The sequence below is a fragment of the Oncorhynchus tshawytscha genome, linkage group LG19 (assembly GCF_018296145.1).
Source record: "Oncorhynchus tshawytscha isolate Ot180627B linkage group LG19, Otsh_v2.0, whole genome shotgun sequence".
NCBI lineage: Eukaryota > Metazoa > Chordata > Actinopteri > Salmoniformes > Salmonidae > Oncorhynchus > Oncorhynchus tshawytscha.
In genome coordinates this window covers 13,113,090-13,138,487 of record NC_056447.1, presented here as the reverse complement: position 1 = coordinate 13,138,487, position 25,398 = coordinate 13,113,090, and the positions used below count along the sequence as shown (strand labels likewise).

Genomic DNA, 25,398 nt, shown 5'->3' with positions numbered 1-25,398 from the left:
TTAATGGTGGTCGGTTAAATTGGACGAAATGTGAAACTATTCTTTTGCCTGACTCCTCCTGAATTTACACTGAACAAAAACGCAACATGTAAAGTGTTGGTCCCATGTTTCATGAACTGAAATAAAATGCCAGAAATGTTGTATATGCACAAATAATATTTCTCAACACAGAAATGCACACTTCCCTATTAGTGAGCATTTCTCCTTTGCCAAGATAATTCATCCACCTGACAGGTGTGGCATATAAAGAAATTATTAAACAGCATGATCATTACAGTCTGTAATAAAGCCATTCTGTGGGGAAAAACTCATTCTGATTGGGTTGGCCTGGCTCCCTATAACCTCCCATGCGAAATCCATAGATTAGGGCCTAATGAATTTATTTAAATTGACTGCCTTCCTTATAGGAACTAATCAGTAGATCTTTGAAATTGTTGGATGTCGCATTTATATTTTTGTTCAGTATACGTCCATTAATTTCTTCAATTTGTACCCAAACATTTTCAAAAATACAAGTAAAAAATATTTGCTTAAAGTTACACATTTTGACAGAGTTAATGAACTGTCCATTGAACAGCACAGCAATTAATAAAACAGGACCATGTTTGAAACAAGTGTTTCTAAGCTAGGGCTGGGTGGTGTTCCGTATTTTATGATATACCGGTATTGATGCGCGGACCGGTTTGGGTTTTTACTTTACCTTCTATAACGGCATTTGAATGTTGTTTGTTTAATGTGATACGACGTGTGTAATGTGGACTTTTATAGTTTACTTCGCTACTTAAGTCACACTTTCCACAGACCTAGCCCCGCCCGTCACTCAAGGAATATCCTCACTTTGCTTCTTAATATAAATCCACTAGCGTTCTATAATTACACCATTTGCTGGTGTTCCTTACATCTTCAAACAGCTAGTTTGTCTTTTCTTAGCAAGTTGGGCCTAAATCTTGTTAGCCGCTAATGCTAATCGCCAGCTAGTAAATAAATGTACTGAGTCAGAGCAAATCAAATCAAAAATCTAATTTTATTTGTCACATACACATGGTTAGCAGATGTTAATGCGAGTGTAGCGAAATGCTTGTGCTTCTAGTTCCGACAATGCAGTAATAACGAGCAAGTAATCTAACTAACAATTCCAAAAAAAACTACTGTCATACACAGTGTAAGGGGATAAAGAATATGTACATAAGGATATATGAATGAGTGATGGTACAGAGCAGCATAGGCAAGATACAGTAGATGATATCGAGTACAGTATATACATATGAGATAAGTATGTAAACCAAGTGGCATAGTTAAAGTGGCTAGTGATACATGTATTACATAAGGATGCAGTCGATGATATAGAGTACAGTATCAACGTATGCATATGAGATGAACAATGTAGGGTAAGTAACATATAAGGTAGCATTGTTTAAAGTGGCTAGCGATACATTTACATCATTTCCCATCAATTCCCATGATTAAAGTGGCTGGAGTAGAGTCAGTGTCATTGACAGTGTGTTGGCAGTAGCCACTCAATGTTAGTGGTGGCTGTTTAACAGTCTGATGGCCTTGAGATAGAAGCTGTTTCAGTCTCTCGGTCCCAGCTTTGATGCACCTGTACTGACCTCGCCTTCTGGATGGCAGCGGGGTGAACAGGCAGTGGCTCGGGTGGTTGATGTCCTTGATGATCTTTATGGCCTTCCTGTAGCATCGGGTGGTGTAGGTGTCCTGGAGGGCAGGTAGTTTGCCCCGGTGATGCGTTGTGCAGACCTCACTACCCTCTGGAGAGCCTTACGGTTGAGGGCGGTGCAGTTGCCATACCAGGCGGTGATACAGCCCGCCAGGATGCTCTCGATTGTGCATCTGTAGAAGTTTGTGAGTGCTTTTGGTGACAAGCCGAATTTCTTCAGCCTCCTGAGGTTGAAGAGGCGCTGCTGCGCCTTCCTCACGATGCTGTCTGTGTGAGTGGACCAATTCAGTTTGTCTGTGATGTGTATGCCGAGGAACTTAAAACTTGCTACCCTCTCCACTACTGTTCCATCGATGTGGATGGGGGGGTGTTCCCTCTGCTGTTTCCTGAAGTCCACAATCATCTCCTTAGTTTTGTTGACGTTGAGTGTGAGGTTATTTTCCTGACACCACACTCCGAGGGCCCTCACCTCCTCCCTGTAGGCCGTCTCGTCGTTGTTGGTAATCAAGCCTACCACTGTTGTGTCGTCCGCAAACTTGATGATTGAGTTGGAGGCGTGCATGGCCACGCAGTCGTGGGTGAACAGGGAGTACAGGAGAGGGCTCAGAACGCACCCTTGTGGGGCCCCAGTGTTGAGGATCAGCGGGGAGGAGATGTTGTTGCCTACCCTCACCACCTGGGGCGGCCCGTCAGGAAGGCCAGTACCCAGTTGCACAGGGCGGGGTCGAGACCCAGGGTCTCGAGCTTGATGACGAGCTTGGAGGGTACTATGGTGTTGAATGCCGAGCTGTAGTCGATGAACAGCATTCTCACATAGGTATTCCTCTTGTCCAGATGGGTTAGGGCAGTGTGCAGTGTGGTTGAGATTGCATCGTCTGTGGACCTATTTGGGCGGTAAGCAAATTGGAGTGGGTCAAGGGTGTCAGGTAGGGTGGAGGTGATATGGTCCTTGACTAGTCTCTCAAAGCACTTCATGATGACGGATGTGAGTGCTACGGGGCGGTAGTCGTTTAGCTCAGTTACCTTAGCTTTCTTGGGAACAGGAACAATGGTGGCCCTCTTGAAGCATGTGGGAACAGCAGACTGGGATTGATTGAATATGTCCGTAAACACACCGGCCAGCTGGTCTGCGCATGCTCTGAGGGCGCGGCTGGGGATGCCGTCTGGGCCTGCAGCCTTGCGAGGGTTAACACGTTTAAATGTCTTACTCACTTCGGCTGCAGTGAAGGAGAGACCGCATGTTTCCGTTGCAGGCCGTGTCAGTGGTACTGTATTGTCCTCAAAGCGGGCAAAAAGTTATTTAGTCTGCCTGGGAGCAAGACATCCTGGTCCGTGACTGGGCTGGGTTTCTTCCTGTAGTCCGTGATTGACTGTAGACCCTGCCACATACCTCGTGTCTGAGCCGTTGAATTGAGATTCTACTTTGTCTCTGTACTGGCGCTTAGCTTGTTTGATAGCCTTGCGGAGGGAATAGCTGCACTGTTTGTATTCAGTCATGTTACCAGACACCTTGCCCTGATTAAAAGCAGTGGTTCGTGCCTTCAGTTTCACACGAATGCTGCCATCAATCCACGGTTTCTGGTTAGGGAATGTTTTAATCGTTGCTATGGGAACGACATCTTCAACGCACGTTCTAATGAACTCGCACACCGAATCAGCGTATTCGTCAATGTTGTTGTCTGTCGCAATACGAAACATCTCCCAGTCCACGTGATGGAAGCAGTCTTGGAGTGTGGAGTCAGCTTGGTCGGACCAGCGTTGGACAGACCTCAGCGTGGGAGCTTCTTGTTTTAGTTTCTGTCTGTAGGCAGGGATCAACAAAATGGAGTCGTGGTCAGCTTTTCCGAAAGGGGGGCGGGGCAGGGCCTTATATGCGTCGCGGAAGTTAGAGTAACAATGATCCAGGGTCTTTCCACCCCTGGTTGCGCAATCGATATGCTGATAAAATTTAGGGAGTCTTGTTTTCAGATTAGCCTTGTTAAAATCCCCAGCTACAATGAATGCAGCTTCCGGATAAATCGTTTCCAGTTTGCAGAGAGTTAAATAAAGTTCGTTCAAAGCCATCGATGTGTCTGCTTGGGGGGGGATATATACGGCTGTGATTATAATCGAAGAGAATTCTCTTGGTAGATAATGCGGTCTACATTTGATTGTGAGGAATTCTAAATCAGGTGAACAGAAGGATTTGAGTTCCTGTATGTTTCTTTCATCACACCATGTCACGTTGGCCATAAGACATACGCCCCCCGCCCGTCTTCTTACCAGAAAGATGTTTGTTTCTGTCGGCGCGATGCGTGGAGAAACCCGCTGGCTGCACCGCTTCGGATTGCGTCTCTCCAGTTAGCCATGTTTCCGTGAAGCAGAGAACGTTACAGTCTCTGATGTCCCTCTGGAATGCTACCCTTGCTCGGATTTCATCAACCTTGTTGTCAAGAGACTGGACATTGGCAAGAAGAATGCTAGGGAGTGGTGCACGATGTGCCCGTCTCCGGAGTCTGACCAGAAGACCGCTTCGTTTCCCTCTTTTTCTGAGTCGTTTTTTTTTTTTGGTCGCTGCATGTGATCCACTCGGTTACACTGGTTGTAAGGCAGAACACAGGATCCGCATCGCGAAAAACATATTCTTGGTCGTACTGATGGTGAGTTGACGCTGATCTTATATTCAGTAGTTCTTCTCGGCTGTATGTAAAGAAACATAAGATGACCTGGGGTACTAGTGTAAGAAATAACACGTAAAAAAACAAAAAACTGCATAGTTTCCTAGGAACGCGAAGCGAGGCGGCCATCTCTGTCGGCGCCGGAAGTAGAGCAAATGTAATTAGCAAAACAGCCTGATAATACCAGTGATGGTGTAGACCTAAATCGGTATATTTGTGCAACAGTATCTTCTAAATCAAAGAGGAATACGCAAAGCATGAATATGTAAGCTACAAGAAGTAGCTAAGAGAAAACATGCAATGTAGCCAAAGATTATTGGGTCCCCTAGGAAACACTTTGGTTTCTACCAACTGTATTCAAAGTGCCCACTATTATTATACTCCAACTATAGAATAATCATATTTCCATGATGCCAACAGTTCACCCAAATGTTCACCCAAAAGTCAAATCTTGGTTAAAATACTTGGTTAAAATAAGGCCTAGAAGTGTAGAAATGATCTCAAATGAGTGTAGGAAATGCAGAAATGTATGAAAGTGCTGAAAATGATTTTGGGTTGAATTGAACAGTTTAAAACAATCAGAATTTATTTTTTATTTAAATTTTACCTTTATTTAACTAGGCAAGTCAGTGAAGAACAAATTCTTATTTTCAATGACGGCCTAGGAACAGTGGGTTAACTGCCTGTTCAGGGGCAGAACGACAGATGGAGAAAGACCCATTGAAAACCACTTAAAATGAATGCGTTGCCACCCTAGGGTCACACACTACTCATAAAGCAAATGTAGCACATTTACTATTCTGAACTTGTCAATATTACACCAGGTAAGCAGTTACAGAAATCAGGAAAGCAAACAGGCTCCATCTGAGCTATTGTGTCCAACACACCTGTTATATTAGGCACCTAAAACAGATGTTATTATGATAATTTTTTTTCAATTACATGTTTTGCTAAAATAAGGTTTATCCCCATTAGCATACTGGTTATTGTCAGGAATTTCAGATGACTAACATGCCAAAAGAAAACGGCCTGTTACTCAGGCCCAGAAGCTAGGATATGCATATACTTGGTTTTCTAGCATTGGCTAGAAAACACTGAAGTTTCTAAAACTGTTAAAATAATGTTTGTGAGTATAACAGAACTGATATGGCAGGCGAAAACCGAGGAAAATCCATTCGCAAATATTTGAGGTCACAGGCCATTTCAATGCTTGCCTATGGGATATACAAATAGCTAAGACCCAGATTGCAGTTCCTATGGCTTCCACTACATGTCAACAGTCTTAGAAAGGGTTTCAGGCTTGTTTTTTGAAAAATGAGCAAGTAGTGAGGAAAACTCCAAGGTGTATTTCATTAGAAATGTAGTCATGTTGGCACGTGAATGAGGTGCACGCTCTTTGTTATTTATCTTCCCTATATATTTAGATATTAGAATACCTGAGGATTCATTAGAAACGTCGTTTAACTTGTTTGGATGAACTTTACTGGTAACTTTTTAGATTAGTTTGTATGCATGTTGAACGAGTGGATTACTGAAACAACCGAGCCTGCTAAATGGACATTTTGGGGATATAAAGAAGGACTTTATCGAACAAACCAACCATTCATTGTGTAGATGGGACCCTTGGGATTGCAAACAGAGGAAGATCTTCAAAAGTGATTAATTTAAATCGCATAAAGACGGCCCGGGGCCCTGTCAACTAGCTGGTGTTGGCATTTCTCAGTGACAGGCGCATGCCCACAATCCGCCACTGCTAGGGCTGTGGCAGTCACAAAATTGTGTCAGCTGGTGATTGTCACGCAATAATTGTCGGTCTCAAGGTAATTGATCGTTAATTAACAAACACATTTAGCATCTCCTGCCTTCCACATTTAGCCTACAAGCCACTGATACAGACCTTTGGAACATCTACATTTTAAAAAGTCTAATAAATCCATGTAATACACCATCACAATAAATCCATTGTGTATTTTAGACAGGACTAAAGAAACATGATATGAAGAAAATGTATATTTCAGAAGAACAGAATAGCATACTCTGAGTTGTCCTTATGTTAGGTCCTGATCTGGCCATGCCAAATGGCTGTGGGCTACACTACTTCATTTAGCAGACAGGATTTCCTTAGAATTCCATGGCATTATTTTATAGTATGAAGAATACATTTGTACAAAGCTGAATAAAATAGGATATTTTCACCAAACGATTTGAGGGAGTGTGCACATGCAGCTATTCTGTGTTGAGCAGTTAAAGAAGTGTGCTTAGAGTGATTCACGTGACTTGTTGTTCTACAAACATTGGGCTATATGTTGTGATTTTTAATACATTGTAAGGCTGTATGATGCGACTAATAATTTGAAAAGAAGTCGCTTGAAAAGGTATGAGTTCTGCTTTGTTTTTTTGCACAGGCTGTCACTCATTCACAATTTGACAAGCACTTAATAATGCCTAGAATTTCAGTGGCATCCCCTTTGTGTGGCTGTAATACATCCTAAAAAAAATCCATGCATTTTGCGGCCAGTGCACCCTTCTTGAGTGCTGCGTGATCAATCACGTGATCGGCTCTCCCACAGAACTACAAATGAAGACAGACATCGGGGACAACTGCGCGCATCCTTATCCAATTCCGAGGTGCATATTGAAGATGGAAGACCTGTCCACATTTACTTTGACAGCCAAAAATACGAGTAGGCCTAACGAACAGCAAAAGCACTAGCCTATGTCAACCTACTATCCCACATAGTTCAAAAGTTGACCTATTTTATTCTGATGAGAAATAAATATTCCAAAAATAGTCTAGGACAGATCCCAAATGAATACAACCACTAGCATCAAAAAACCTGCTTTAAGCAATGAGCCCGACACAACAATGAGGACATTTAGCTTAAAATGTTGATAAACTATTAGGCTATTTCTTCACATAGGAGCAGCAATGCGCACATGGCAGTAGGATAAGCGCTAATGTCCACTTCCAATTATGGATGTAATGCTTTTACTATAAAATTTAAAAATGACCTTCCCTAAACTTGAAACTCACGCACAGCGTGAGTGGAGTTAAGATTAATGTGCTTCATTTAAAAAAAAAGTCCTTTGGCCACTTTAGTTGTGATACAAACCTTATTGAAATATATAGGCCTATGGGCTAGGCTACATGAGGTGTGAGGATATGATTCGGCATTGTTTCTTATGCTGAGCATCATTCACAAGTGATAGGTTAATATTGTCACCCATCACACTATTCTTGATGTAATCTTGCCTTTACATATACTAAATAATAAAGGGGCAAGGGGGATACCTAGTCAGTTATACAACTGAATGCCTTCAACTGAAATGCATCTTCTGCATTTAACCCAACCCCTCTGAATCAGAAAGGTGTGGGGGGCTGCCATAGTCGACATCCATGTCTTCGGCGCCTGGGGAACAGCGTGTTAACTGCCTTGCTCAAGGGCAGAACGACAGATTTTTTACTTTGTCAGCTCGGGGATTCGATCCAGCAATTTTGTATAAGCACGCTAACATTAGCTAGTTTGCTACATCGCCAATCAAAATATGTTTGCATTTATAGATTAACCTCAGCTTGAATACCACCATATAGCTAGCTATATACAGTAGCTAGGTTTGTTTGCATACATTTATGACTGGCAGCATAGTGCAAGTAGCTGTGTGGTTGCTGAACTAGCGATCCCAAACTTAATTGCTAATTAAAAATTCTGATGTGTTCTGTCGCAGCCGGCCACGACCGGGAGGTCCATGGAGAGCGGCACAATTGGCCCAGGGTCGTCCAGGTTAGGGAGGGTTTGGCCAGCAGGGATATCCTTGTCTCATCGCGCACTAGCGACTTCTGTGGCGGCCCGGCGCAGTGCACGCTGACCAGGTCGCCAGGTGTACGGTGTTTCCTCCGACACATTGGTGCGGCTGGCTTCCGGGTTGGATGTGTGTTGTGTCAAGAAGCAGTGCGGCTAGGTTGGGTTGGCTCTCGACCTTCGCCTCTCCCGAGTCTGTACGGGAGTTGCAGCGATGAGCCAAGAATGTAACTACTCCAATTGGATACCACGAAATTGAACTTAAAAAAAAAAAAAAAAAAAAAGAGGGTACAGTTTTTCCTTCAAATTCTGATATGTGGTACTCAGTAACAGACAGACGGCTCATGACCAGAGGCGGGGAGTGTGTGGTGCACCTCCAATCAATTGATTACCGAATATTCGAGATTGGTGTCATATTGGCTTATATATGATGGTAGGGATATTTGAATTTAACATTGAGTTTCAACTAATGCCTATAACAGAAGTGACAATAATATACTATGATTATAGCATAGTAAAATTGTAAATGTAAAATATCAAACTGTTATTAGATCTAGCCTACTTGTAAATGTTCAAAATATTCATAAGCTGCCTATGAACTACAACTGGGATCATTTTCTTAAAATTAATTGAACTGAAAATTACAACATTTAAAAAAATGTTTTTAAATAACCTGAGACATGATTAAATGCAATTAAAAACAATGAATGGTGCTATAAAAATTTAAGTGACCTGTAATTAACACTAAGTTTTACAGTCCTCGTTATAACAATGTTTTGTGAAGGGAAATATGATAAGCAGTTGGAGCGAGGAGGCTACTTCCTTTGACACACATGTACCTGTGTGAGGAGAACTATCAGTTGGGGCTAGGAGGCTACTTCCTTTGACACACATGTACCTGGGTGAGGAGAACCAGAACACACTCAAAAGAAGCATGTCCACTAGCAGCACTGCCTAAATACTGACCTTAGGATCAAAGTCTCCCTCGTCATCATCATCACCATCCTGCTCCTAAATCACAAGAGAGAGTAAATAATGACAATTATCCTTAGTATGTTCCATTTCACAAATAAAGATATTCATATCCAATCCTCTCCTTACCTCTTCATCTCCCTCCTCCAGCTCTTCCTCCTCAAACTGCACAGACAAGAGGACAACAGCGTTACACATTCTGTTACAGCTCCCGATTGCAAATACAGACCAAAAACAAAGTTGTGGAAATGGAAAACTCTTAATCAAATGTACTTATGACAGACTCAATAGTTTTGCTCATGTTATAACATGCATTTGCTGTATGCCTATATGTGTGTGTGTTTGACACGTACACTTTCGTCGTCCTCCAGTGCCTCTCCAGTGAAGTAGAGCACAGCTCGGGGGACTATCCTCTCACGGAAAAAATGGCCAATCTCAAAGTCTGTGGCTAAGGCGAACTCGGCTTCCTCGTCCTGGGGAGACAGTTGGTTTTTTTAGGCCACTTTCCTAGACACAGCCCAGACCAGGGACCGAATTAAGAAAACTACTCAGAGTAGGAGTGCTGATCTAGGATCCATTTCCGCTTTTATATGAATTAATGGAAAGGGGAACCTGATTCTAGATCAGCAATCCTACTCCAAGATGTTTTGTAAATACAGGCCCTGCACAAAGTGCCTTATGAATGGGAAATCATTGAAATCACTTTTTTAGTCCAGGATTAGGCTTCTGTCCAAGTAACTGACCCTCTAACAATATTTCCATTAAATGTAGAAACTGATAAAAGTAATATAAATTGTGCATTTGGGTCTGAAATGCAGATCAAATATTACTCACCGGCTCTCCATCAGGTGACACTGTAAGAGAAAGGAAATTATTACCTTTGATTATTTCACTTTGATTTAGAAAGTTCACATTTCGCAAACAATAGTTTCGTTTCACAAAGCCAATCCTGAAAGGGCAGCCCGACATAGATCAATCACTCAACAACGATCAAATTACATTCACACTGCTGATAACTTCTATACAACACCTCCATGAAATTAGTGACATCACCCAGGTGCTCTTTGATCTCGATTTTTCTCAGTCACTCCCTGGTAAGCGACAGAGCACCACCCTCACTGACAAAACATTGATGAGTTTTCAAAGGCGGAAATGTCACTGCTTTCTTTATCTTGAGTTGGGAAATCACTCCATCGCCAACAATGGCAATGAGTGACTCAACGTCATAAGTTTTAAAAGAAATACTTCGGGTATTCGGGTGGTTGCACCAACATGGATTAATGCTTAAACTAGGTTAAGTCAAGGTTTATATAGATGTTTAACTAATCCTAGTTAAATTAAATCCTTCCTGTAATCTAAGTTTAGTTTTCAATTTAAGCCTGTTGCTCAATGAATTACAATAAATGGAAAACTCTTAATCAATGTACTTATGACAGACTCAATAGTTTTGCTCATGTTATAACATGCATTTGCTGTATGCCTACAGTGGGGCGAAAAAGTAATTAGTCAACCACCAATTGTGCAATTTCTCACACTTAAAAAGATGAGAGGCCTGTAATTTATCATCATAGGTACACTTCAACTATGACAGACAAAATGAGAAAAAAAATCCTGAAAATCACATTGTAGGATTTTTAATGTATGTATTTGCAAATTATGGTGGAAAATAAGTATTTGGTCAATAAAACGTTTCTCAATACTTTGTTATATACCCTTTGTTGGCAATGACAGAGGTCAAACGTTTTCTGTAAGTCTTCACAAGGTTTTCACACACTGTTGCTGGTATTTTGGCCCATTCCTCCATGCAGATCTCCTCTAGAGCAGTGATGTTTTGGGGCTGTTGCTGGGCAACACAGACTTTCAACTCCCTCCAAAGATTTTCTATGAGGTTGAGATCTGGTGACTGGCTAGGCTACTCCAGGACCTTGAAATGCTTCTTACAAAGCCACTCCTTCGTTGCCCGGGCGGTGTGTTTGGGATCATTGTCATGCTGAAAGACCCAGCCACGTTTCATCTTCAATGCCCTTGCTGATGGAAGGAGGTTTTCACTCAAAATCTCACGATACATGGCCCCATTCATTCTTTCCTTTACACAGATCAGTCTTCCTGGTCCCTTTGCAGAAAAACAGTCCCAAAGCATGATGTTTCCACCCCCATGCTTCACAGTAGGTATGGTGTTCTTTGGATGCAACTCAGCATTCTGTGTCCTCCAAACACAACAAGTTGAGTTTTTACCAAAAAGTTATATTTTGGTTTCATCTGACCATATGACATTCTCCCAATCTTCTTCTGGATCATCCAAATGCTCTCTAGCAAACTTCAGACGGGCCTGGACATGTACTGGTTTAAGCAGGGGGACACGTCTGGCACTGCAGGATTTGAGTCCCTGGCGGCGTAGTGTGTTACTGATGGTAGGCTTTGTTACTTTAGTCCCAGCTCTCTGCAGGTCATTCACTAGGTCCCCCCGTGTGGTTCTGGGATTTTTGCTCACCGTTCTTGTGATCACTTTGACCCCACGGGGTGAGATCTTGCGTGGAGCCCCAGATCAAGGAAGATTATCAGTGGTCTTGTATGTCTTTCATTTCCTAATAATTGCTCCCACACCTTTTTGCCCCACTGTATATGTGCGTGTTTGACACGTACACTTTCGTCATCCTCCAGTGCCTCTCCAGTGAAGTAGAGCATAGCTCGGGGGACTATCCTCTCACGGAAAAAATGGCCAATATCAAAGTCTGTGGCTAAGGTGAACTCGGCGTCCTCGTCCTGGGGATTAATGCTTAAACTAGGTTAAATCAAGGTTTATCTAAATGTTTAACTAATCCTAGTTAAATTAAATCCTTCCTGTAATCTAAGTTTAGTTTTCACTTTAAACCTGTTGCTCAATTAATTAAAATAAATTATAGTGATTAATTCTAAACTGCCACTTGAGAAGGTTTAACTGATCAAATGGCAGCATATCCTACTGTGGAGAGACCAAAACGAGTTCCTCAGAATAATTAGGGACAGGTTGAATCCTGTTGAGTTTTATGATAATTAACTCATGATTAGTAGGCTATTTACATGCCCATTTTGTACAACAATTGAATTGACGGCTTATGATATGCCCAGCCTTTGAATAATGATGTTACGCAACTTTCTGTAACGGGCCTGATAACAGTAACATTGTAGTGAAGTAGCATTGACTTCTTATGGCTGGGGGGGGGGTGGTATTGAGTAGCTTGGGTGAATAAGGTGCCCAGAGTAGACTGCCTGCTACTCAGGCCCAGAAACTAAGATATGCATATTATTAGTAGATTTGGATAGAAAACACTGAAGTTTCTAAAACTGTTTGAATGATGTCTGAGTATAACAGAAAAAAATCCAAACAGGAAGTGGGAAATCTGAGGTTTGTAGTTTTTCAACTCTTTGCATATCCAAGATACAATGTAAATTCGGTCTGATTGCACTTCCTAAGGCTTCCACTAGATGTCAGTCTTTAGAACTTTGTTTGAGGCTTCTACTGTGAAGGAGAGAATGAGAGCTGTTTCAACCAGAGGTCAGTCTCACGTGTGCCTGTGAGAGTTAGCTGCGTTCCATTGCATTTCTAAAGACAAAGGAATTCTCCAGTTGAAACATTATTGAAGATGTTAAAAACATCCTAAAGATTGATTCTATACATCGTTTGACATGTTTCTACGAACTGTAACGGAACTTCTTGACTTTGTCTGGACCTAGTGCTCACACCTCATGAATTTGGATTTGTGATCTAAGCGAGCGAACAAAAAGGAGGTATTTGGACATAAATGGACTTTATCGAACAAAACAAACTGGGACTGGGATTCCTGGGAGTGCATTCTGATGAAGGTAAGTGAATATTTATAATGCTATTTCTGACTTCTGTAATTGCTTGTTTTTGTGTCTGAGCGCTGCACTCAGATTATTGCATGGTGTGCTTTTTCCGTAAAGTTTTTTTGAAATCTGACACAGCGGTTGCATTAAGGAGAAGTGGATCTATAATTCCATGCCTAACACTTATCTTTTATCAATGTTCATTATGAGAATTTCTGTAAATTGACGTGGCTCTCTGCAAAATCACCAGATGTTTTGGAAGCAAAACATTACTGAACATAACGCGCCAATGTAAACTGAGATTTTTGGATATAAATATGAACTTGATCAAAAAAAAAACATGCATGTATTGTGTATCATGAAGTCCTATGAATGTCATCTGATGAAGATCAAAAGGTTAGTGATTCATTTTCTCTCCATTTCTGCTTTTTGTGACTCCTCCTGTGTTTTTCTGTAACTAGGTGCTGACCTAACAAACGTTTGGTGTGCTTTCGTCGTAAGGCCTTTTTGAAATCGGACACTGTGGTGGGCTTAACAAGTTTCTTTACCATGGTGTAAAATACTTGTTTTGAGGAATTTTAATTTTGAGATTTGTTTGAATTTGGCGCCCTGCACTTTCACTGGCTGTTGTCATATCGATCCCGTTAGCGGGATTTCAGCCATAAGAAGATAACTTCGGCAGGCATTCGGTACGGCAGGCATAAGCTATGGACAATGAACACAATTGACGGCAATTTGAATGCACAGAAATACTGTGACGTTATCCTGAGGCCTATTTCTTATAATGTATCTGTGACTAACATATGCATATCTGTATTCCCAGTCATGTGAAATCCATAGATTAGGGCCTACTGAATTTTTTTCTTCACATTGACCCGATTTCCTGATATGCATTCCTGATACAAAGTAAATTCTTTGAAATGGTTACATGTTGCTTTTATATTTTAGTTTAGTATAATTAATTATTCTAAGAATACTGTATGTTGCAAAATCACAATTGGTCACCAACGTTCATGTGGGCAATTCCATACAGGCCACACCCATGGAAAACAGCCCAGAATGTCACAACCACAGTATTCATAAACTGAAAAAAATATCAAATGAATAATGCAACAATTTTACTAAGTTACAGCTAATAAGGAAAAAATAATAATAAATTTAAAAATTACAAAAAGTAAAATAATTTTTTAAATAAAATGTAAATAAATTTTTTTTTTTTTTTTTTTTAATTGATCAATTGAAATAAATTAGGCCCTAATCTATGGATTTCACATGACTGGCAATACAGATCGGCAGAGATACCTTTAAAAAATAAAAAGTAGGAACATGGATCAGAACACCAGTCAGTATCTGATGTGACCATGCACCTCATGCAGCGCAACATCTCCTTCGCATAGAGTTGATCAGGCTGTTAACTGTGTCCTGTTGTCCCAATCCTCTTCAATGGCTGTGAGAAGTTGATGGATATTGGAGTGGACTGGAACACACTGTCGTACGCGTCGATCCAGAGCATCCCAAACATGCTCAATGGGTGACATGTCTGTTGAGTATGCAGGACATGGAAGAACGGACATTTTCAGCCTCCACGAATTGTGTACAGATCCTTGCGACATGGGGCCGTGCATTATCACGCTGAAACATGAGGTGATGGCCGCTGATGAATAGCACAACAATGAGCCTCATGATCTCCTTACGGTAGCTCTGTGCATTCAAATTGACATGGTCCGCTACCAAAACCTGCGGGCTCTCCTTCACTGCAGCCGACATGAGCAAAACATTTAAACGTGTTAACCGTCACAAGGCTGCAGGCCCAGACGTCATTCCCAGCAGCGTCCTCAGAGCATGCGCAGACCAGAAGGCTGGTGTGTTTACGGACATATTCAATCATTCCTTAACCCAGTCTGCTGTCCCCACATGCTTCAAGAGGGCCACCATTGTTCCTGTTCCCAAGAAAGCTAAGGTAACTGAGCTAAATGACTACCGCCCCGTAGCACTCACTTCCGTCATCATGAAGTGCATTGAGAGACTAGTCAAGGACCATATCACCTCCACCCTACCTGACACCCTAGACCCACTCCAATTTGCTTACCGCCCAAATAGGTTTACAGACGACACAATCGCATCACACTGCCCTAACACATCTGGACAAGAGGAATACCTATGTGAGAATGCTGTTCATCAACTACACCTCAGCATTTAACACCATAGTACCCTCCAAACTTGTCATCAAGCTCGAGACCCTGGGTCTCGACCTCGCCCTGTGCAACTGGGTCCTGGACTTCCTGATGGGCCGCCCCCAGGTGGTGAGGGTAGGTAACAATATCTCCACCCCGCTGATACTCAACACTGGGGCCTCACAAGGTTGTGTTCCACTTTAAAATCACCCACGACTGCATGGCCATGCACGCCTCCAACTCAATCATCAAGTTTGCAGATGACACTACATTGGTAGGCTTGATTACCAACAACGACGAGATGGCCTAGAGGGAGGAGGTGAGGGCCCTCGGAGTGTGGTGTCAGAAAAATAACCTCACACTCAAAACAAAGGAGATGATTGTGGACTTCAGGAAACAGCAGAAGGAGCACCCCCCCATCCACATCAACGGGACAGTAGTGGAGAGGGTAGTAAGTTTTAAGTTCCTCGGCGTACACATCACAGACAAACTGAAATGGTCCAACCACACAGACAGCGTGGTGAAGGCGGCGCAGAAACTCAGCTTGTCACCAAAAGCACTCAAACTTTTGCAGATGCACAATCGAGAGCATCCTGTCGGGCTGTATCACCACCTGGTATGGCAACTGCTCCACCCATAACCATAAGGCTCTCCAGAAGGTAGTGAGGTCTGCACAACGCATCACCGGGGGCTAACTACCTGCCCTCCAGGACACCTACACCACCCTGTCACAGGAAGGCCATAAAGATCAAGGACAACCACCCGAGCCACTACCTGTTCACCCCGCTATCATCCAGAAGGCGAGGTCAGTACAGGTGCATCAAGGCAGGGACTGAGAGACTGAAAAACAGCTTCTCAAGTAGAGGTCGGCCGATTAATTAGGGCCGATAACAAATCGGAAATCTGTATTTTTTGACAGATTTTTTTTTTATACACCTTTATTTAATCTTTATTTAACTAGGCAAGTCAGTTAAGAACATATTCTTATTTTCAATGACTGCCTCGTTCATGGGCAGAACGACAGATTTTCACCTTGTCAGCTCGGGGACCGAATATTGCAACCTTACAGTTAACAAGTCCAAGACAATAACGACCTGCCTCTCGTTGCAGGAGACTGCCTGCAATGCGAATGCAGTAAGCCAAGTTAAGTTGCTAGCTAGCATTAAACTTATCTTATAATAAACATTCATACCGTAATTGCTGGACTATTAAGCGCACCTGAATATAAACCGCACCCACTGAATTATAAAACAAATATGTATTTTGTACATAAATAAGCTGCACGTGCCTACCGGTACATTGAAACAAATTAACTTTACACAGCCTTTAAACAAAACACGGCGTTGTAACAAAAATAAATAGGCTTTAACGAAACACGGCTTGTAACAAAAATTAAAACAGTAGCCTACCAAGAAAGTCATTGGTCAACATCTTCCTCCTCCTGTGCACTGAAACTACGGAAGTCATCTCCTTCGGTGTCGGAGTTGAATAGCCTCAGAATTGCTTCATCCGATGTTGGATCGTTTTCATTGTCGCTCTCATCACTTTCATCTGGAGGCAAATACCCCGCTGAGCTCATGCTGCCCCTTCAACACGCAGCAGTCCAGCCTTTCGAAACCCGTTGATAGTGGATTTTTTGACAATGCTCCACGCTGTCAGGACCCACTGGCAGACTTGACCATAAGATGCTCTTCGCCTGCGGCCGGTTTTAGTGAAGGATTTCTCCCCACTTGTCATCCAAGCCTCCCACTGAACAAGGAGCGCCACGTTAAATGCACGATTTACACTGATGTCGAGTGGCTGCAAATACTTTGGGCCATCTGCTTTTCTTCCCTCTGAAAGCTTTTGTTGTATTTTTGCACTGAGTCAGTTCCTCACGCTGCTGTTTCCAACGTCTTATCATCGACTCATTAAGGCCAAGCTCCCATGCAGCAGCTCTATTTCCTTTTCCAACAGCCAGATCGATCACCTTCAACTTGAAAGCTGCATCATATGCATTTATCCGTGTCTTTGCCATGATGAAGGTGACAAAATTACTACCGTAATCAGAATGATGGGAAGTTTGAGTGCGCTCGATTTACGTCACATTATGTGACGGTGCTCAGTTTTTTGGCGGCATGAATCTTGTGAAAGCGGGAAAAATCCATAAATTAGCCGCGTCATTGTATAAACCGCGAGGTTCAAAGTGTGGGAATAAAGTAGCGCTTATAGTCCGGAAATTACGGTAATCACTAGTTAACTACACATGGTTGATGATATTACTAGATCTTATCTAGCGTGTCCTGCATTGCATATAATCTGACTGACCATACAAGCAAACAAGTATCTAAGTATCTGACTGAGCGATGGTAGGCAGAAGCAGGCGTGTAAACATTCATTCAAACAGCACTTTCATGCGTTTTGCCAGCAGCTCTTTGGTGTGCATCAAGCATTGCGCTGTTTATGACTTCAAGCATATCAACTCCCGAGAGTTGAGGCTGGTGTAACCGAAGTGAAATGGCTAGCTAGTTAGCGTGCGCTAATAGCGTTTCAAATGTCTCTCGCTCTTAGACTTGGAGTGGTTGTTCCCCTTGCTCTGCATCGGTAACGATGCTTCGAGGGTGGCTGTTGTCGTTGTGTTCCTGGTTCGAGCCCAGGGAGGAGTGAGGACAGGGACGGAAGCTATACTGTTACACTGGCAATACTAAAGTGCCTATAAGAACATCCAATAGTCAAAGGTTAATGAAATACAAATGTTAGAGGGAAATAGTCCTATAATAACTACAACCTAAAACTTCTTACCTGGGAATATTGAAGAGTCATGTTAAAAAGGAACCACCAGCTTTCATATGTTCTCATGTTCTGAGCAAGGAACTTAAACGTTAGCTTTCTTACATGGCACATATTGCACTTTTACTTTCTTCTCCAACACTTTGTGTTTGCATTATTTAAACCAAATTGAAAGTGTTTCATTATTTATTCGATGCTAAATTTATTTTATTGATGTATTATATTAAATTAAAATAACTGTTCATTCTGTATTGTTGTAATTGACATTATTACAAATAAATAAAAATGGGCCGATTAATCTGAATCTTTTTTGGTCCTCCAATAATCTGTATCGGTGTTGAAAAATCATAAAATCGGTCGACCTCTAATCTCAAGGACATCAGACTGTTAGAGAGCCAACATACTGACTCAACTCCAGCCACTTTAATAATGTAAAAATTGATGAAGAATGTATCACTAACCACTTTAAACAATGCCACTTCATATATTTACATACCCTACATTACTCATCTCATATGTATATACTGTACTCTATACCATCTACTGCATCTTGCCAATGCCGTTCTATACCATCACTCATTCATATATTTTTTTTTAATGTACATATTCTTATTCATTCATTTACTCTCGTGTGTATAAGGTAATTGTGAAATTGTTAGGTTAGATTACTTGTTGGATATTACTGCATTGTCGGAACTAGAAGCACAAGCATTTCGCTCGATTTCTGGGGTCTTTAATTTAAGCTCATGAAACATGTGACAAACTTTACATGTTGCCTTTATATTTTTGTGTTTGTATCAAAATATATTTTATAGTTGATTCTTCAAAGTAGTCACCCTTCCCTTCTCAGCTTCATGAGGTAGTCACCTGGAATGCCTTTCAATTAACGTGTACCTTCTTAAATAGTTCATTTGTGGAATTTCTTTCCTTAATGCATTTGAGCCAATCAGTTGTGTTGTGACATGGTAGGGGTGGTATAAAGAAGATGGTATTTTACCAAATAGGGCTAAATCCATATTATGGCAAGAACAGCTCAAATAAGTAAATAGAAAATGACAGTCAATCATTACTTTAGGACATGGTTGGTCAATAGTTAACATTAAGAACTTTGAAAGTTTCTTCAAATGCAGTCACTAAAACCATCAAGCGCTATGATTCAATTTTACCAAGACGGAGAGGGATGGAGTGCTGCATCAGATGACCTGGCCTCCACAATCCCCCGACCTCAACCAAATTGAGATGGTTTGGGATGAGTTGGACCAGCGTGAAGGAAAAGTAGCCAACAAGTGCTCAGCATATGTGGGAACTCCTTCAAGACTGTTGGAAAAGCACTCCAGATGAAGCTGGATGAGAGAATGCCAAGAGTGTACAAAGCTGTCATCAAGGCAAGGGAAAGGGGGATACCTAGTCAGTTGAACAACAATGCATTCAACTGAAATGTGTCTTCCGCATTTAACCCAACCCCTATGAATCAGAGAGGTGGGGAAGGCTGCCTTAAACCACGTCATCTGCGCCCGGGGAACAGTGGGTTCACTGCCTTGCTCAGGGGCAGACAGATTTTTACCTCATCAGCTCAGGGATTCGATCCAGCAACCTTCCGGTTACTGGCCCAACACTCAAACCACTAGGCTACCTGATGCCCAAAGGGTGACTACTTTGAAGAATCTTAAATATAAAATATATTTTGATTTGTTTTTGGTTACATGATTCCATGTGTGCTATTTCATAGTTTTGATGTCGTCGCTATTATTCTACAATGTAGAAAATAGTAAAAATAAAGAAAAACCCTTGAATGAGTAGGTGATCTAAAACTTCTGACCGGTAGTGTACATACATACGATTCACTTCTCACACGCTTGTTCAACAAACAATCAGTCAAACAGACAACACTCACACATAAGTGTAAACCTTCTTTGAAAGTAACACATGGGTGGGTGTGCGCATGCACACACATTCCCACAGTGGTACCAGGCAGGCAGGGCTGCATTCCAGAGAGTCTGCTATGGATGGAAAGTCAGATGAGTCAAGGTTAGCCCTTAGCCAGCATTCTCCCCATTTCCCACTCACATAACCTGAGAGACAACACTGATTGCAGGGTGATAGGGGATGGAATGGACTTAACTTTATTCAAGGGAAGATAAAAATAGGAAAGGAGATTAGGTGGAGACTTACGAATGAAGTAAAAATAAAAGATGGAACAGAGGCAAGAGTTGAATGTCATTTTGGCTACACTGAATTGAACTGAATGTTGGCTTACATTGAAGGGCGGGAAGTGAGTCTGAGAGGGTGAGGTGTACAATTTATGTATTTTTCTTTACAAAGAACTATTGTCTGAGAGATAGCGGATTCAGAGACTTGACTACGCAGGCCCCACCCTGAGGGCACACACCTGAGCTACAGTATTAATATCTACCAATCACACGCCTAGGATACACCAAAGAGGTTTTCAGAGTTTGAAGGTGAGGGTTCAGGATTGGTGCATGCATGTTTGAAAGGAAGGGCTGACTAATAGATAGAAAAATGTGAGTCAAGAGCTCAAATAAAAAAAAGGTGCTTTTTTTACTCATTCAGATTACCTAAGATATGCAAATCACCTTGTGACAGTGATATACACCCACTAGTTGGGTCACCCTTACATGGTCCTACCACCTTTGGTTTTACACACAATTGTGTGTGTGTGTGTGTGTGTGTTCCATTCTTCACCAAGACAATAAGAACTCCAAACTGGAGGTGTGTGATGTGTAAATGAGCTGTAGCTAAGTAAACAAATCCAAATCTTTGGTCGCACAAGCACACAGTTTAGTTCTGGTCTTGTCGAAAAATGGAAAGCTCACGTCTTTGACGTAAGCTAAGCTTTGAAGTCCAACATATGTAGGACAGAAGTCTGATTCTAGTCCACAACAGAGATTGTGCCTACACAGACCAGGCTGTGAATAACATCTAACCATCAATAGAGACAGTCATTGTGTGAGAGGCAATGTGAGCAGCCCCTGTCCTGTATAGCTCTAAGTATGGACACATTCCAGATGTATAAATATAATAACACATTTAGGCCTACTTTATAAAGCACTTTTCATTATTACAAAGAGCATCTTAAAACTTACTAATCAAATTCACATCTAGAGATATTTAAAATGCCCAAAGAAGTGCTTGCCGTCTTAGTACCCAGATCAATATAATACATTGAAGTCTGTGCAGAATGAGTATTTGGGGGAAAGCCGTTCCACTGCCAGGATCAGGGTGCAGCGGGCAGAAGTGAGAGTCTACCGTCACCTGCTGGTTGTGTTGAACAACTGCAGAGAAACTACTGTATGCTACACATGGCCTGAAGTATAATCTTGCTTTCTGCATGCTGAGTTACCTTTAATGGGTACTCATGCATCTTACCTTCGATGCATGGACACCTTTGTGTTATTTGTGTGGGTCTCATTTTTTAGGAGTGGCCATCAAATCTTCTTTCAAAAGGTGTGTTTTTCCCATGCTTGCAATAAGAATGTTGTGCAACGACTGGGTTTATCAGAATGCATGTTTCTATCCCTACGGCAGTCAACTTGAAAGTGCCTCGAGAGGAATATTATGTTCTTGGCATTGAACGCGACAAGCTGATCAATTGAATAGTAAACTGATTTTGCAGTCAGCCATCTTGTTGGCTGAGGAAAGCTCTAGTGTCTTTAAAGAGCTCCGGTAGAAATATTTAGTTGGCGTAGTGGCAACAACTTAGCAGCAGCACAGTCTCACTTCCAAATTAATATAGCATAAACACAGAAGGACCGCTGGATTAGCATGAAATGTGGACCATTCTTTGACAGAGGCCAGAGAGTTAAATTTGAAGAACGGAATATTTGGCAATGTAGAAAGCACATTTCAGTCTCCCCCAGTAACCACGGACCGCGTGTACCCACAGACGAAAAAAAGCTGTAAGTGAAGATCGCACAGAAAAACATTTTTGGAATAAATGAAACATTTTAGGTTTGGGGCAAATCCAACATCAGAGTTGACCCTACATATTTTCAAGTAATGTGGTGGCATGTTACGGGTACGCTTGCTGTCAAAGGGCCTTCCACAAACTGTTGCCACAAAGTTGCAAGCTCAGAATCATCTAGAATGTAGTTGTATGCTGTAGCGTTGAGATTTCCCTTCACTGGAAGTAAGGGCCTAGCCCGAACCACAAAAAATAGCCCCAGACCATTATTCCTCCTCCACCAAACTTCACAGTCAGCACTATGGTAGCATTTTCCTGGCATCTGCCAAACAGTGAAGCGTGATTCCTCACTACAGAGAGTAGTTTCCACTGCTCCAGAGTCCAATGGCAGCGAGCTTTACACCAATCCAGCCAAACGTTTGGCATTGCTCATGGTGATCTTAGGCTTGTGTGCAGGTGCTTGGCCATGGAGGTGCTTGGCCATGAAGCTCTTGACGAACAATTATTGTGCCGAGGATGCTTCCAGAGGCAGTTTGGAATGCGGTAGTGAGTGTTGCAACCTAAGAAATTGCAGAACAAATTAATGCTTCAGAGCTCAAGTAATAGACATCTATAAATCAACAGTTCAGAGATTGCATGAAATCAGGCCTTCATGGTCAAATTGCTGCAAAGAAACCACTACTAAAGGACACCAATAAGAAGAAGACTTGCTTGGGCCAAGAAATACAAGCAACGGAGATCAGACTGGTGGCAATCTGTCCTTTGGTCTGAAGAGTCCAAATTAAAGAAATAGTTTCCAACCGCTGTGTCTTTGTGAGATACAGAGTAGGTGAATGGATGATCTGCATGTGTGGTTCCCACAGTGAAGCATGGAGGTGGTGGTGTGATTGTACTTTGCTGGTGACACTTATTTAGAATTCAAGGCACTTTTAACCAGCATGGCTACCACAGCATTCTGCAGCGATACGCCATCCCATCTGGTTTGCGCTTAGTGGGAGTATCATTTGTTTTTCAACAGGACAATGACCCAACACACCTCCAGGCTGTGTAAGGGTTATTTGACCAAGAAGGAGAGTGATGCAGTGCTGCATCAGATGACCTGGCCTCCACAATCACCAGACCTCAACCAAATTGAGATGGTTTGGGATGAGTTGGACCAGCGTGAAGGAAAAGTAGCCAACAAGTGCTCAGCATCTGTGGAAACTCCTTCAAGACTGTTGGAAAAACATTCCAGGTGAAGCTGGTTGAGAGAATGCCAAGAGTGTGCAAAGCTGTCAAAGGAAAATGGCTACTTTGAAGAATATCAAATATATTTTGATTTGATGGACACTACATGATTCCATGTGTAATTTCATAGTTGATGTCTTCACTATTCTACAATGTAGAAAAAAGCAAAAAATAAAAACCCTTGAATGAGTATGTGTCAAAACTTGAATGCTACTGTACATACAGTGCATTTGGAAAGTATTCAGATCTGGACATGTTCATATATAATATATATATAAATATAATAATATATAAATATAATATATAATTGTAGTTCCTATGCCTTCCACGAGATGTCAACAGTCTTTAGAAATTGTTTCAGGCTTGTATTCTGATAAATGAGGGAGTAAGAGCAGTCTGAATGAGTGGACCCTGACGTGTCAGAGCTTTTTCCATGCGCAATCCCGAGAGAGTGCATTTCTTGTTTACCTTTTATATTGACAACGTTATTGTCCAGTTGAAATATTATAGATAATTTAGGCTAAAAACAACCTGAGGATTGAATAAACATCGTTTGACATCTTTAATCCTATGTAAAATAGGTTTTGTTTTCTGAATTTTCTGTATTTGAATTTGGCGCTCTGCAGCTTAAATCAGGTAATATTAATTAGAGAAATTATTTTATAGAATAGCATGTCAATATCACCTAATCTGGCATAGCCAAATAAACAGCATACAATTCCAAAATATCTCCACTCCAAGGCAAAAGGTGTAGAATGGCAGCAAACTTACTTTAAAACAAACATTTTCTCTACACCGCATGGCAAAATATGTATTATTGGTGGTGGCGGTGCAACTGCAGCCCCTCGACTATTTGAGATTTGTTTGTTGCCCCCACCCCCATCAAAGTTGCCAATCCCTGCCTTAAAAGAAAACCTACCTCTGTCTTTTAAAGACTTTACAATTGGATTGAGTTTTATTTTTCAGGGTGACATTTACCCGAATTATAAGGCCAAAGACACACCAGAAAGAGTTTCCACAAAGTGTTGCGTTTATTTGTCCAAGCTCAGCTAGGGCTGTTACGGTGACCACATTTCTGCCACGTCGGCAGTCACGGGTCACGACCGCCAAGTTCCACGTGACCTTTGAGTCACAGTAACTAGGCTTCTCCAAATCTGCGCTCTGATGCCACTGATGGTCATTAGTAGCCTTCCAAACTTGCTAACAGCAAAAAAAAGTTATCGATAATACAGTAAAAATATAAATTACAATAAAAAAGTGGTTCTCCATATAATAAAACAAAATAATTTAAAATAAATACAAACCTAGTTCTTTACACTTCCCTCTAAACAGCTAATGGCCTGGTACTCAGTGCTCTATTGTCCCTCCATCAGGTCCTAATGGCCTGGTACTCGGTGCTCTAGTGTCCCTCTAATCATTGACATCAATGCAAATGCAATGGATAATCACAACCATTTCATGATAGCCCTAACATTCAGAGTTAGATGTGCAGCTGGTTGATGCATGGAATGAAATAAGTGTTGTGCAACATGTATTATAGGCTATGGAATTGTGTAAGAAAACAGATTTTTGATAGCCCATCAGCTGTCTATAAAGCCTAAAAAACTAACTACGTAAACATTTTTACTGCAAAATCTGACTTCAAAGTTTGTCTAGACAGACAGCAATTTCTGATATTCCATGATACAGTTGAAGTCGGAAATATACTTGATATACCCTGCTAGGCGGGGTGGGATGTTTCTGGTTGGGGAGGGAAGATGCGGGCAAGTGGATGGGTTTTTTAACCTCAAAGAAAGACAAAATTAAATAAAAAGTTGATCACAAAAAAACATCCTCTACAGTGCAATCAGTAGGGCTGTGTCTCCATCTTTTTTTTTTAAATTTAACTTTTATTTAAACAGGTAGGCTAGTTGAGAACAAGTTCAAGTGCAGATTGTCAAGACCAGCTGATTTGTACGTGTCCAGGTTTTGCAGCTCTTTCAGAACATCTGCTATCTGGATTTGGGTAAAGGAGAAGCTGGGGCGGAGCTGTTCGCCGAGGTTGGAGTAGGCAGGAGGAAGGAATGGCTAGATGTTGAGAAATGCTTGTTGAATTTTCGATTATCATGGATTTATCAGTGGTGACCGTGTTACCTAGCCTCAGTGCAGTGGGCAGCTGGGAGGAGGTTCTGGGAGGAGGTGTCCCAGAACTTTTTGGAGTTAGAGCTACAGGATGCACATTTCTGCTTGAAAAAGCTGGCCTTTGCTTTCCTGACTTCCCTGAACAGTTGCATATCGTGGGGACTATTCGATGCTATTGCAGTCCACCACAGGATGTTTTTGTGCTGGTCGAGGGCAGTCAGGTCTGGAGTGAACCAAGGGCTATATCTGTTCT

At 41.7% G+C, this 25,398-nt stretch overlaps 1 protein-coding gene across 7 annotated transcripts in view; it reads right to left on the bottom strand.

The window, feature by feature from the left end:
• nap1l4a (nucleosome assembly protein 1-like 4a) overlaps nucleotides 1-25,398 on the bottom strand; it is a 68,716-nt gene that overhangs the window by 5,322 nt on the left and 37,996 nt on the right. For all 7 annotated transcript variants that reach the window (XM_024379139.2, XM_024379134.2, XM_024379133.2 and 4 more), the window contains exons 10-13: nucleotides 9,939-9,958; nucleotides 9,458-9,577; nucleotides 9,234-9,269; nucleotides 9,099-9,143 (exon numbers count right to left, since the gene is read on the bottom strand). In XM_024379139.2, coding sequence (XP_024234907.2) covers nucleotides 9,099-9,143; nucleotides 9,234-9,269; nucleotides 9,458-9,577; nucleotides 9,939-9,958 — 221 coding nt within the window. The remainder of the gene's footprint in view (nucleotides 1-9,098; nucleotides 9,144-9,233; nucleotides 9,270-9,457; nucleotides 9,578-9,938; nucleotides 9,959-25,398) is intronic.